General features: G+C 40.9%; 1 protein-coding gene across 1 annotated transcript; it reads left to right on the top strand.

Annotated features, from left to right (window-relative positions):
- The first annotated feature begins 240 nt into the window (after window positions 1-240).
- Window positions 241-9,142, top strand: th (tyrosine hydroxylase). Its single transcript, XM_062546931.1, has 13 exons — window positions 241-324; window positions 777-980; window positions 1,665-1,839; window positions 1,987-2,075; window positions 2,164-2,231; window positions 2,327-2,377; window positions 3,650-3,795; window positions 4,966-5,101; window positions 6,081-6,150; window positions 6,269-6,325; window positions 6,513-6,608; window positions 7,778-7,911; window positions 8,323-9,142. The coding sequence occupies exons 1-13, from the start codon at window positions 241-243 to the stop codon at window positions 8,480-8,482; spliced, it is 1,470 nt and encodes a 489-aa protein (XP_062402915.1). The 3' UTR covers window positions 8,483-9,142.
- The last annotated feature ends 3,678 nt before the right edge of the window (window positions 9,143-12,820 follow it).

Below are 12,820 nucleotides of genomic sequence, written 5' to 3'. Positions count from 1 at the left end.
GTTTGTATACTAGAAATTGCGAAGTTACGCAAGCTTGAGAGCGCAGGAGGAGGATGAGCACGCTTTGGTAACGCGAGCTGGTGAGGTTCTCCGCGTTTGACGTCAGTAAAGAGAAATTACCTCTATATAAACGAACAGGCACACGACAGGGGGGAAATAATCAGAAGCCACAGCGACAAGAAACAGAATATCAGCAGGTGAACTCCCAGCGGGAACAGGGGAGTACATATCTATCCAAATATGCACAATTCCAGCAGCTCGACTTCGTCAACCAAGAGTATCCGCAGGGCAGCGTCCGAATTGGAACGAGCCGACTCAATCACGGTAAGACATTTTTATCAAATGGTATGTCAACAATCTCTTGCTTTACTCCGTTGTAGGAAAACAACTGTTCTTAGTTACGTTTTGGCTTGGTTAGCCATAACTGGCACCGTGCGCTTTTACGCACATTACGCAGCTAACGTATTCCGTTATTTTAAGCCTAGGGTCAAGTTTGCAAACATTGTAAAGGTGATTGTAGAAGTATAGACTGAGTGTCAAGTTCTAAGTCTAAGCTGTGCAACAGGTTTACATAGACTGCATTGACGCTGTAAAGCGCTTTTGGAGATGTAAATCGATCTCAACAAGTATCCCACCACCACAGGTAAGGATAGCCACGCTACAGTATGGCACACTATCAGAGGGGTTAACAGTGACAGCTACTTACTTCATGGGGAGTAGAAGTTCAGTGAATATCCTCTCTATGTAATACAAGTTTGCCGTCCTCCCCTCTCCAGTCTCCGAGATTTGTGGGAAGGCGCCAGAGTTTAATAGAAGATGCAAGGAAGGAGAGGGAGGCTGCAGCTGCTGCCGCCGAAGCTGCTGACGCAAACGAGCAGATCGTGTTCGAGGAGGACGATGGAAAGGCACTGCTTAATCTCTTCTTCACTTTGAGACGCTCAAAGAGTCCCACGTTGTCACGAGCTCTGAAGGTGTTCGAGGTAAGTGTGAGGGGCATCGAACAGTAGTAGTGTATATTTATATATTTAAAGGGACACTTCACTGATTAGCATTAAGCGTTGTATCTTTAGAAAACCAGTCATGTTTTTGAATGGTCATGCATCATTACGGATTTCAATGTTGGACTTCCTGCTTTCAATGATGTAAAAATCATCATTTTACATCATTGAAAGCAGGAAGTCCTATTCATGGGCTTCATTGAAATCCGTATTTCTCCCATCTCAAGGCAAACTGAGGGAATGATGCATGACCATTCAAAAACATGACTGTTTTTCTAAAGATACAAAGCTTAATGCTAATCCATGAAGTCAAGTGTCCCTTTAACTGTTATTTATTGATCAGTGAGTGCATAAGGTCAATAAAGACATTACTGAGAAATTACATCTTATCTTTTCCCCTAGACCTCAACACAACTATTGACTTCAGTAGCCTACTTAAAATTGAGCATACAATTCAAAGAGGAAACTATTAAAATATGCACCACTGGTTGATCGTATTTCATTATACAACTGTACTGTAATAACACTGTTATGATCTATCTTCACACAGCCGCACTGCCTTGAGGGTGTGCGTTAGCCTACTCAGTGTCTTCACACAGTGGTATGACTCAATGTCTATGTTTTAAACAGTTCACCAATGTGTTGGTTTTGTGATCACTTACACAGACGTTTGAAGCAAAGATCAACCACCTGGAGACTCGTCCGAGCAGGAAGCCCCGCGATGGGCTCGAGGATCTGGAGTACTTCGTCCAGTGCGAGGTGCACCTCTCTGACGTCAGCACACTGGTCAGCTCCATCAAGCGCATCGCAGAGGATGTCCGGACCACCAAGGAAGTCAAATGTGAGCCATGCTACGACTTATAAAATAATGATCTGAAAAAGTGGTTGTCTGCCTTTATGATCTGGATATCCTCTGAATTAACTATTCAAAAAGTGTATATATTTACTAGCTGAATCAAGCCTTTTTCAAACCATTTTGTTTTTGTAGTTCATTGGTTTCCAAAGAAGATAACTGAATTGGACCATTGCCACCATCTCGTCACCAAATTTGATCCCGATCTGGACCAGGACCATCCGGTCAGCCTGAGCTTTTCATTTAGACTCCATATTGTTACTGTAATACTAGTATAGCTTCACTACTATAATGACTGATTCTGTTCCATAGGGATTTACTGATCCTGTCTACAGACAACGCAGGAAGATGATTGGAGACATTGCATTCAGATACAAACAGTGCGTGCATCATATACACAGTAACAGCACTTTACAACAAAATAATGATTCTCATTACCATTTGAATGTCCCATGCCTTTCTGTCTTATTTCCAGTGGAGAGCACATACCTCGAGTGGAATACACAGAGGAGGAGATTGGGACATGGTGAGTTTGATATTCAGCCTCTTAACCATTTGTGTGTTTGTGTGTGTGTGTGTGCGCGCGCTTGAAATCTTTACTGTGTGTCTGTTTGTGTGTGTGTGTGTGTGTGTGTGTGTGTGTGTGTGTGTGCGCACGTGCGCGTGCATGCATGTGTGTGTGTATATGAGAGAGAGAGAGAGAGAGAGAGAGAGAGAGAGAGAGAGAGAGAGAGAGAGAGAGAGAGAGAGAGACTGTGTGCATACTAATTGCTAATTGATCTGGCCTATGTGATGTACTGTACACACATTCAAAGTTTTCCACTGGAGGCTCCCACACCCAACATTAAGAGTGCCATTTCCACTGTCTCTCTGAGCTGCAGAGAAAGATGGCAGGGAAGCAGGGCAGGATAATCTAATCTATCAATCATGGTCATTTTCCGGACACTGCCAGACCAAACTCCAAAATCCTATTTTTATTCTGAACATTCATAGGCCCAATTTGGACAGAGACTATAATTGTATCAATGATTTCTCAGAAACACTAGATGTTTTTTGTTTGTTTATTTGTTTGTTTGGGTTTTTTTTGGTTGGTAAGTTAGATCAAACTGGTCTTGAGGCCAAAGCCCATAAAATGCTGAATTCAAATCCAATTGGTCCCCAGACCAGGCAAGTTCAGTGTATCACTGACTAATCTTGTTCCCCTCAGTCCCTGGAGGGTTTCTTTTCCAATAACACAATTGTTTCGGGGGGAATTGTTTGCTTTTCAGCTGATTTATTATTCTGTTCCCAAGCTGAATGCTGAAGTAACTCAATCACAGCCGGCCTGAACAAGCCACTAAGCATTTTAGGCTGTGTCGAATAGGCACGAGTGAAATACGTTCGCCGTGAGTTTTCCAGTGACTTACTGAAGCAGTTATTCCATTCAGACTCTTTAATGTAGTTTGGTATGTTTGGTATGTTTAAGTTTAATTCAGTTGAGAAATAGCAGAACATATTTGAGGATTTATTCATGTAGATCTGTCCTATCCAATCCATGTGTTATGCTGTGTGTATTTGTATGAGTGTGTATGTTGTGTGTTGCCCGTGTGTGTGTGTGTTTGTGTGAGTGTGTTGCTTTCCATATTATATTGTGTATTGATTGTATGTGTGTAATTTTGCTCTGTACAATTGTGTTTGTGTGTGTGTGTGTGTGTGTGTGTGTGCCTGTGCGTGTGTTTGTGTGTGTGTGTGTGTGTGTGTGTGTGTGTGTGTGTGTGTGTGTGTGTGTGTGTGTGTGTGTGTGTGTGTGTGTGTCTAGGCGAGAGGTATACGGCACCCTGAGAGACTTGTACACCTCTCACGCGTGCAGTGAGCACTTGGAGGCGTTCCGTCTGCTGGAGAAACACTGCGGCTACAGTCCAGACAACATCCCTCAGCTGGAGGATGTGTCCCGCTTCCTCAAAGGTAAGGCTACAGTGCATCAGAGTAACTAGACAATCTTTGGCTACACTCTTTAAATGAACATGTTGAAAACAATACCTCTCTGTGTCCAGATAGAGACAGACAACACAGTTTGTGTTATTTCCAACACATTGCCTTTGTTATTTGTTACACACTATCTGTTGAAAATAACACCACTTGTGTTGTTTTTAACACATCTCTGTGTCCAGATAGGGACAACACGCGGTGTGTTGTTTCCAACACAGTCTTTTTGAGAGTGCACCACAAGGTGGTCATAGCAATAAGAGCACAGCCTGGGTTAGACGTATCATTCAGACATAAAAGTGAGAGTCATCTTATATCAAGCTCTTTAATGTTCATTTTTAAATTGTTTGCCGGTTATTTAACTTGTCTACTGGGGGACAGGAAATTAGGGCCTTGTGTTCTCTGTTGGATCAGTGAATAATTGAGGAATCAGAATGTATACTTGGCTCATCATTTGAACATATTTTGATGTGGGGGTTCTCTTCTGTCAGCATGGCGCCGCTGCACTTGTTTGCTTTTCTCGTTCAGCAAAACAAATACTATTTTAAGACCATTCATCTTGCATCTTATTGCTAGATAGTCCTCTTAACACATACAGTATTTTGTATGCACTAACATTGCTTCATCAGTATTTCAATCACTATATGATTCCCTTTTTTCAACTATTACGTGGTGTGGCTTTTATGTGATGTACTGTTCGTCCGAGTGGTAGTATGTGTCTATATATTTACCTGAGCTTACATGTCTAGTTTGTTGATGAATAAATAAGGCTGTATTAAAACCAAAGCACAAGTCCCAAGAGTCACCCAGCTCTGCTCAAGTAGTGTAAGATAACTTACATTGGAACAATGTACTAGTCTGCGTTGCAGTAGTGATTTTATGAATGCAAATGTCTTTCGATTGTACAGAGTGTACATTTCAACATTACATTGTATTAGAGTATTCCATTCATATGAAACATTGAGTTTTTTTTTTTTTACAACGCAGAACAGATAGCCAGAGGACAGTGAGGGGAAATGAACGCAATCTGACATCAAGTGCATTTGAATGGTACTTTGTGGAGTGGACTGCACCTTAAACATGTGGCAGCAAAACGTGAGAAGTAAATGACCTCTCCTCACTTCACCTTCACCTTGTTCACACCCACAGAGCGCACAGGGTTCACGCTGCGTCCCGTCGCTGGTCTCCTCTCGGCGAGGGACTTCCTGGCCAGTCTGGCCTTCCGCGTGTTCCAGTGCACCCAGTACATCCGCCACGCTTCGGCCCCGATGCACTCTCCCGAACCGTGAGTTACATTCACATTCACATTTACATCTACAGTTACTTTCACCTATATTGATTGATTCATTTAGCTCACGTCTCTGTTCACAACATTCATTTGTTCTCATAATGCCGTTTCTCTACTAAATTCAGATCTGGGACAGAGTTAGTTTTGGGCTGGCTTATTGGAAGCACTGGTTTATTTATTTTCATGGATGATGTCAAGCAGAGATGCTGGGTGGATGTTTATATTTGCGTACACACTGCATTTTTATCTGCCTGTACGTTGTATGCCCTTAGGGGACAATACTAGAAAAGTAGAGAAAAGAAAATAAAAAGTCTTAAGCAATAACTTTTACTTATGAGTGAAGAATATTGTTGCTCAAGCTACAGTGCAGTACCAATAGTAGCACTAGGCTGGAGCAACACTAAACTCTACCTTCGCATTCGAGAGAGAGAGAGAGATGTTAGTAGATATAAATCCACTTCACACCTCTTCAACTCACTAGAATTGCAGTCCAATTTTCAATTCAATTTGAGCAACTTTCATTCTCTGATCTGGCAACCTGTTCCTCTGTTCTTTGAGGTGCTTATTATGGCAAACCAGCACAATTTTCTAACATGTTTTGAAAGTCCGAAACATTCACTATAAGGCAAACAATTTATCTATGATCTTTGTCCACAAAATCAAAGTCAAAGTCAGCTTCATTGTCAATTTCTTCACATGTACTAACAAGACATACAAACGAATCGAAATTGCGTTTCTCACTGTCCCATGCGTAGACAAGACAGGACAGGACAGGACAGGACAGTAGCCTACAAACAGTAAAGTCCACATGCACAACAAGAGCATACCACTAATACAGTCACAAAGACCACACACAAATGACAAAATGTCTTATGGTAAATTAAATATGGAATTCATATTGTTCATCCGCTATTATGCTATGCAGCTGCATTTGGAGATCAGATCAGTCCAAACCCCTTGTTCCCTTTTGCCACAGGGACTGTGTTCACGAGCTGCTGGGCCATGTCCCTATGCTGGCTGACCGGACGTTTGCTCAGTTCTCACAGGTAAGGGCAGATGTCACTGCTGGACGCCGAATGTTGCTGACACAGAATATTTAAGCTGGATCTCTGGAGAGGTCAGTGTTGCGTGTCTGAATCTCGGTCTCATGTGTGTGTTCTTTAGGCAATTGGCCTGGCCTCTCTGGGAGCTTGTGAGGAAGACATAGAGAAGCTATCGACAGTAAGCATCTTTAATCTGCTGTTTAAATTTACCATTACACTAATAATGTGTGTGTATGCTACCTATTCAAGTCATATTCAATGTTTCTGTTGTTTACTTTTGTGTGTGTGTGTGTGTGTGTGTGTGTGTGTGTGTGTGTGTGTGTGTGTGTGTGTGTGTGTGTGTGTGTGTGTGTGTGTGTGTGTAGATGTACTGGTTCACGGTGGAGTTTGGGCTCTGTAAACAGGGAGGTACAGTGAAAGCCTATGGAGCCGGCCTCCTCTCCTCCTATGGAGAGCTGGTGGTGAGTATATGTGTGTGTGTGTGTTCTGACATTCTAGATCTCTTACAGACAGTTGACCTTTAGAAGATTGGTAGATGTTGGCAATGATGCCTCCTTCTTGAAGATACTACAATTTCCTTTTACTAGTGATTAGGCTAATGTACCATCATTTCTTTTTAGACTCTACTAGTCTACAAGGGCTGTGAACAGCTGCCAGTTAAAACATGTCTCTGGCTGAATCAGAGGAACTACAGACAAATTGCACTTTCAACCACATTTTCATCGTCTGTGTAAAACAAGAAAGCAGACCTCTGAAATCTTCTGTTTTTTTCTCCTTGTCAGTAGTGTCCGTCTCAGTGTTACATGACTACCACTTATGTTTAGTTCTGGATTACACCTAGTTTACTAGTTTACGTCTTCTGTGGGTATAGGCTACAAACCGAGGTTGTATCTGTAGGACTCTAATTTTAACCCAGAGGTTAAAATATCTGTTTGTTGTCGGAGTGTATTTGTGCAATGTAGAATTTTTCCACTCCAACCGTTACTGTCCATTGCAGAGGCGTTCATATAAAAATGAACATACAATACTACAATGTGGTCTTCTTCTTCTGGCACTGCTGCCACCTACTGGCGATATTGGTACATAGAAAACCTGGCAGATCCATATTATCCAACCTATCCAGGTTTTCAATTCAGTACATATTTTAGATACATTTATAGATAATGTTGTACATTTAAAACACACGTTTTGAATTATTTTAAATGATCAGCATAAGCTAAATAACCTGCTTTTCACATGTGCTCTTATCACATAGTTGGAATTAGAGACACCTTTTTACTTTTCACAAGGGATGTGGCTCCATGAAGTGGACAGACGAGAGTCGAGTCACTGAGTATAACACTAACACTGAGGCCAGTACACCCCTCTGGAATAAAGAACTCAGAGCCATTGGCCGGGTTTCCCAGATTCTTTAAGAAGCTCTTAAGTGCTAAGAACTTCTTAGGAGCATTCTTAGAATGTTCTTAGAGCGCTCCTAAGAAGTTCTTGGCACTTAAAAGCTTCTTAAAGAATCTGGGAAACCCGGCCATTATCAGTTCTCTTCAGTCGTGGCCTCTCCCAAAGCTCCTAATGCCCGATGCCTTTGGTGATTTAAGTCTCAAGTCATCTCTGGCTCTGCTCTCCTCCCCAGCACTCCCTGTCTGACGAACCCGAGAGGAGAGAGTTCGACCCAGACGTAGTCGCCGTCCAGCCCTACCAGGACTTCAACTACCAGTCCGTCTACTTTGTGTCAGAGAGCTTCACAGATGCCAAAGAGAAGCTAAGGTAACGGCCACACATAGCAGACACAAGGGGCTCTAATTTCCTTATAGTTGTGTTACATAAAAACAAAACTAAGACAAAACACCGGACACCTGTGTGAGGGGAGGGAAATAGTCAATGGGGGTAAATTTTTTGGCAAGTGCTGTCATGTACTGCTGGCATACACATACAGTACCTTACAATTTGTTCAAGGAAACATTGTTTTTGTGTTCATATTAGATTTGCCCTGCCAATGCAATTTTTGTATCTGGCTGGCAATAGAATTAAGGTCAGATTTGGCATAAACACAATTGACTTTCGGTCACACAAGAACTGGCAAATCATTTGACAAACCAACAATCAACTGAAGTTGAAAATTACTTTCACATTATGTCATTTAACACAATCAAAGTAACAGTTCATTTGCTGTGACAGGCGATACGTGGCAGGCATCAAGAGGCCCTTCTCTGTGCGATTCGACCCCTACACGTATAGCATCGAGGTACTGGACAATCCCCTGAAGATCCGCGGAGGGCTGGAGTCCCTGAAGGATGACCTGAAGCTTCTGAGCGATGCTCTGAACGTACTGGCGTGATGACCACGTGCAGCCCAGCTGGCTTTTTAAACGGCGACTCGATGTGTGACGCTGTCATAGTTCATCATGTGCTTCTCTGTACATAGGCCCAGTGCAAGCTAATTGCTTTGAAAAAGCCGGGGTGGCAAACGCCTGACACCTCATGTCGGAATGTCCTCCAAAGAGCATTTAATGGATCACATTTGTGACTTCAAAGAATCTGTGTCAAATTAGACATGTTATTTTTATTTTAATATTGGGTGTGACATTAACTACCTAAACAAGCACAGCCTGGTCTGTGATTGCATCATACACAACTTATTTAAGTTAAGACACTGGAGTGATTACTGGTCATTACTGTATGAAATATTTCAAGAAGAAAAAGTCTATTTAATATGAGACACACTATGGAATACCTATAAAACATTGTCACATTGAGAACGTATGGAGATGTGATGTGTTGTGAATCACTTAAAAGGGGTCATGGTGTGTTGACATGAGCCTCTGCTCTTCTAAGCAGGAAATGTTGTGTATAATGTGCTACTTCATGTGTTGGCATTATCAAAACACTCTGTATTACATATCTGTTTGCCCATTTGGGCAGGTTAAGTGCTGCTTCTGTAAAGACAAAACCATCACCAAGATGAATTAAACGATGACCAAATAAAAACCTGTCCAATATGAATGTGTCCAAAATGTGTGTGTGTGTGAGTTGTAATATGACATTACACATCAGTTCCTACAACATATGAATCGAAAATAAAATAAAATAAACTCTCAGTACACATGTGAGGAATTTAGAGATTAAATTAAATTCTTTTACTATTTCACCCACAAGAATAGAATGCTTGATTTGAAAGTGCTGAAGTATGTTTGGTTTGGTTGCTGGCCGTGGTCTTGGGATGCTGATGGCAGAGACTCTGGATAAGGAGTAGTTTGAGTTCAGCTAAAATTGAAATTCTCCATACATTTAAAAGTAGATAAGCCTGTAGTACATCGTGTCCAATGGGGGTGTCAGCATCAATTGCAAGTGTGATCTCTGCTATTGGCATACCAGGACCAGGGACAACCAGCCACCAAGTCAAATTATGCTGATTTATCACACTCTATTTGAAGAGTTCTGTTTAACAAAATACTGAAACTATGTTAAAGGAGAATTATGGTGCTTTTTCACATACTGTAGGTCTCTGATTATTGAGGTCACTGAGTACTAAAGGCATGAACATGGGGCTCATCAGCATGCCCAGAGTATAGCACTGTAGCTGCCTGACAGGCTGCAGCAACTCCGATTGTTTTCATTTTATTTTGTACTGACAGCAGGCCTACTTTGTGACCTCAAGAGGCAGAGATCCATGTGATAAATGACTGGAGGTTGTTATGTGAACAGATGATAGCTCATTGTAATACAAAGTCAATTGCTTAACAGCTTAAAACACTACTTCTGGAAAGTCAAATTGTAGATCTCAGTTTGCTTGATAAGGTGATCCTTTATTTTGCAACTTTACCCAAAGTTCAGCTTTTGACTCTTACAGAAACCCTGCCCTCTCCTGGTGAAATTCTCAATCACACACATATTTGATTGACCATCATAGCTTTTCCTTTCTCAGCTGAGGGGTTCACATAATCACTTTCTCATTGTATTGTATAGGAACAGTATGAGTAACAACACTACAGTATATATTTAAATATCAAAGTAGACTGAGTACAGTTGAGACACTTTTTGTTCACACAAAATCAAACAAAAAATAGATACTGAAAATAAGTGAACCCTGATTGCATAAAGGTCACATGCTTACTTGAAAATTACTTTCTCCAAAACTTTGGACAAGAAAGGAAGAAGGGAGACAGGTCTAGTTCTTCATATCAGTTGGATTAACCTTTGTATAAGGTTATAAACAATTATAAACAAGGTAACACAATAAACATGATATTCTGTCATTATTGATGCTTATTTCTAAGAACAGGTGCAAGTGTGGTCAAAAATCTCCAGGCACACTCAGGTGTGAGAAAACACTGCAGGTTTATTCACGATACCGGGAACAGGTCACTAGCCACATCATACAGTAGCTCTGATAACACTGCTCAAAGATCTATAGGGCAAAGCCCATCTTATACATGTTAGCTACATTGTGGTAATTCAAATCACATGGGTACAATGGTCTTTTCCAAAACTCCTCATACATGCAACAATACAACAATACATGGACACTTCTTAAACATAGCATGTGATCCATGTGCCATACGCAAGTCATGCGGGCACTCCAAGTAAGCAAGATAATAGGTCTATACAATACATCCCTCACAATTTTCTTGTCTGTCAGGGTCTTCCTAATATTACTGCCTCTAGCAGAATACCCTTAGCTTGTGACAAAAGGGGGTCGCAAGACCTTTATTAGAAAGTCGTGACATGGAGAGAGCAAATGACAAAGTTGATGCACAGTATTGAATGTATAGAAAAGCATACAAATAATATATGAAAATATAATGTTAATCACTTCTATGTAATAAATGTTAATTAATATTCACTTCTAAAACATAAGATTTGTTAGTAATCCAACATTTCTACTACAAAAGTGTGTGAAATGTAACAATTTTGTAACTGTGTGGGAATAGCAGGTGCAGACACATACACTCACTCAGACACACACACACACACACACACACACACACACACACACACACACATACACACACACACACACACACACACACACACACACACACACACACACACACACACACACACACACACACGCACACACACCTGAGAGGAGAGAGTTCGACCCAGACGTAGTCGCTGTCCAGCCCTACCAGGACTTCAACTACCAGTTCGTCTACTTTGTGTCCGAGAGCTTCACAGACACCAAAGAGAAGCTAAGGTAACCGCCACATAGCACACAAATGGCTCAATGTGTGAGGGGAGGGAAATAGTCAATGGGGGTACATTTTTAGGCAAGTGCTGTCATGTACTGCTGGCATACACATACAGTACCTTACAGGAAACATAGTTGTTTTTGTGTTCATATTAGATTTGCAAGGTGCAAGTGTGTGAAATGTAACAATTTTAGGTGCAGACACCTACACTCACTCAGACACAGATCCATAGAATAGTTGTGGTTCAGTTGCAGATGGGCTCTGCAGTATCTTCATCTTCTCAGTCTTCTTCATCTAGGTTTTTTCTTCTTGCAGTTCCTTCTGAGTATGATCTGATTAAAACATTACACAAGTGTTTTGATGTAACTAGACATACAAGGAAGCATGGTACTGTTGAAATACAACATATTCATGTTGTATAAGACATTCTAAAATAAAAAGGTGCAAAGTCATGATATGGTGCTCACCTTCATTATTTCCTGGTTGTGGTAGAAGGGCACTAATTTCTACCACCACCGCCGAGCATGATCTGACAAGATACATTACACCAGAACATCTTCAGCAACCACACATAAGGCTTTTGAAGTAAGTAAGCATAGTGAATCTAAAACGATCATCAGATTGCAAAATCTGAACAGTGAATTGAATCAGTGGACATGACAAGCATGGATTTAGAAATTAGAAGTTAAAGACCTTCTCCTTCATCTCCCTGTGCTGCTGACAGAGACATCCTATTTCCGTCCTCTCTGTTCTGGGCTTGACCTGAAAAAAAAAAAGAAAAGAAAAAAATATTTTCAGCAAACACTTTTGTCTATTTTTTCAGAGTGCAAACCCTTTCGGCCTCCTCTGGGCTTGATCTGCCAAAATGTATAACCCAAGAACATTATACCTCTGCATGTTACATAATTAAATGATAACAACAACAAGCTGTTGTTGTTGCTCTAGGGGGGAAAATCATACAATGAAACAATCATATCACCATCATTGTTGTTTGAGGTTAGTATGAAAAAGACAAAACTAAAATGAAAATAGTTTAAAAACGGAATTCTTGAAAATGCAATTGACAAATACGTAGTGTCATGGTTACTGACAGGAATAAGTATCAGTTAATAATTCTAAAATATGCACATGCAGTATCAATGAAAAAGGAGACCATGCCAAGCATACCAACCTTTCATTACTGCAAAAATCAGAAAAGTCAGCAACACGATCACCAGGATAATGCCCAGAATAACCCAAAGGATGTTCAGATTAATATCATCTGCCAAGTAAAATAACATGTTTTCAATATAAAAGACTTTAATAATCAGCATGAAATAAACCCTCTTTTGAAGGTGAAAACAGAACACAGACGGAAGACAGCCTCAGGTAAATTTATTAGGGGTCCAAGGATCTCCTCCAAGGCCATTCAATTTGGCACACATCCACAGGCAAAGCCAAACACAAACTGCCCTTCATGGATTTTTGATTCATCGCTCCTTTTCA

Source organism: Sardina pilchardus, chromosome 10, assembly GCF_963854185.1.
Source record: "Sardina pilchardus chromosome 10, fSarPil1.1, whole genome shotgun sequence".
NCBI lineage: Eukaryota > Metazoa > Chordata > Actinopteri > Clupeiformes > Clupeidae > Sardina > Sardina pilchardus.
This window is presented reverse-complemented; position numbering and strand designations above follow the sequence as displayed.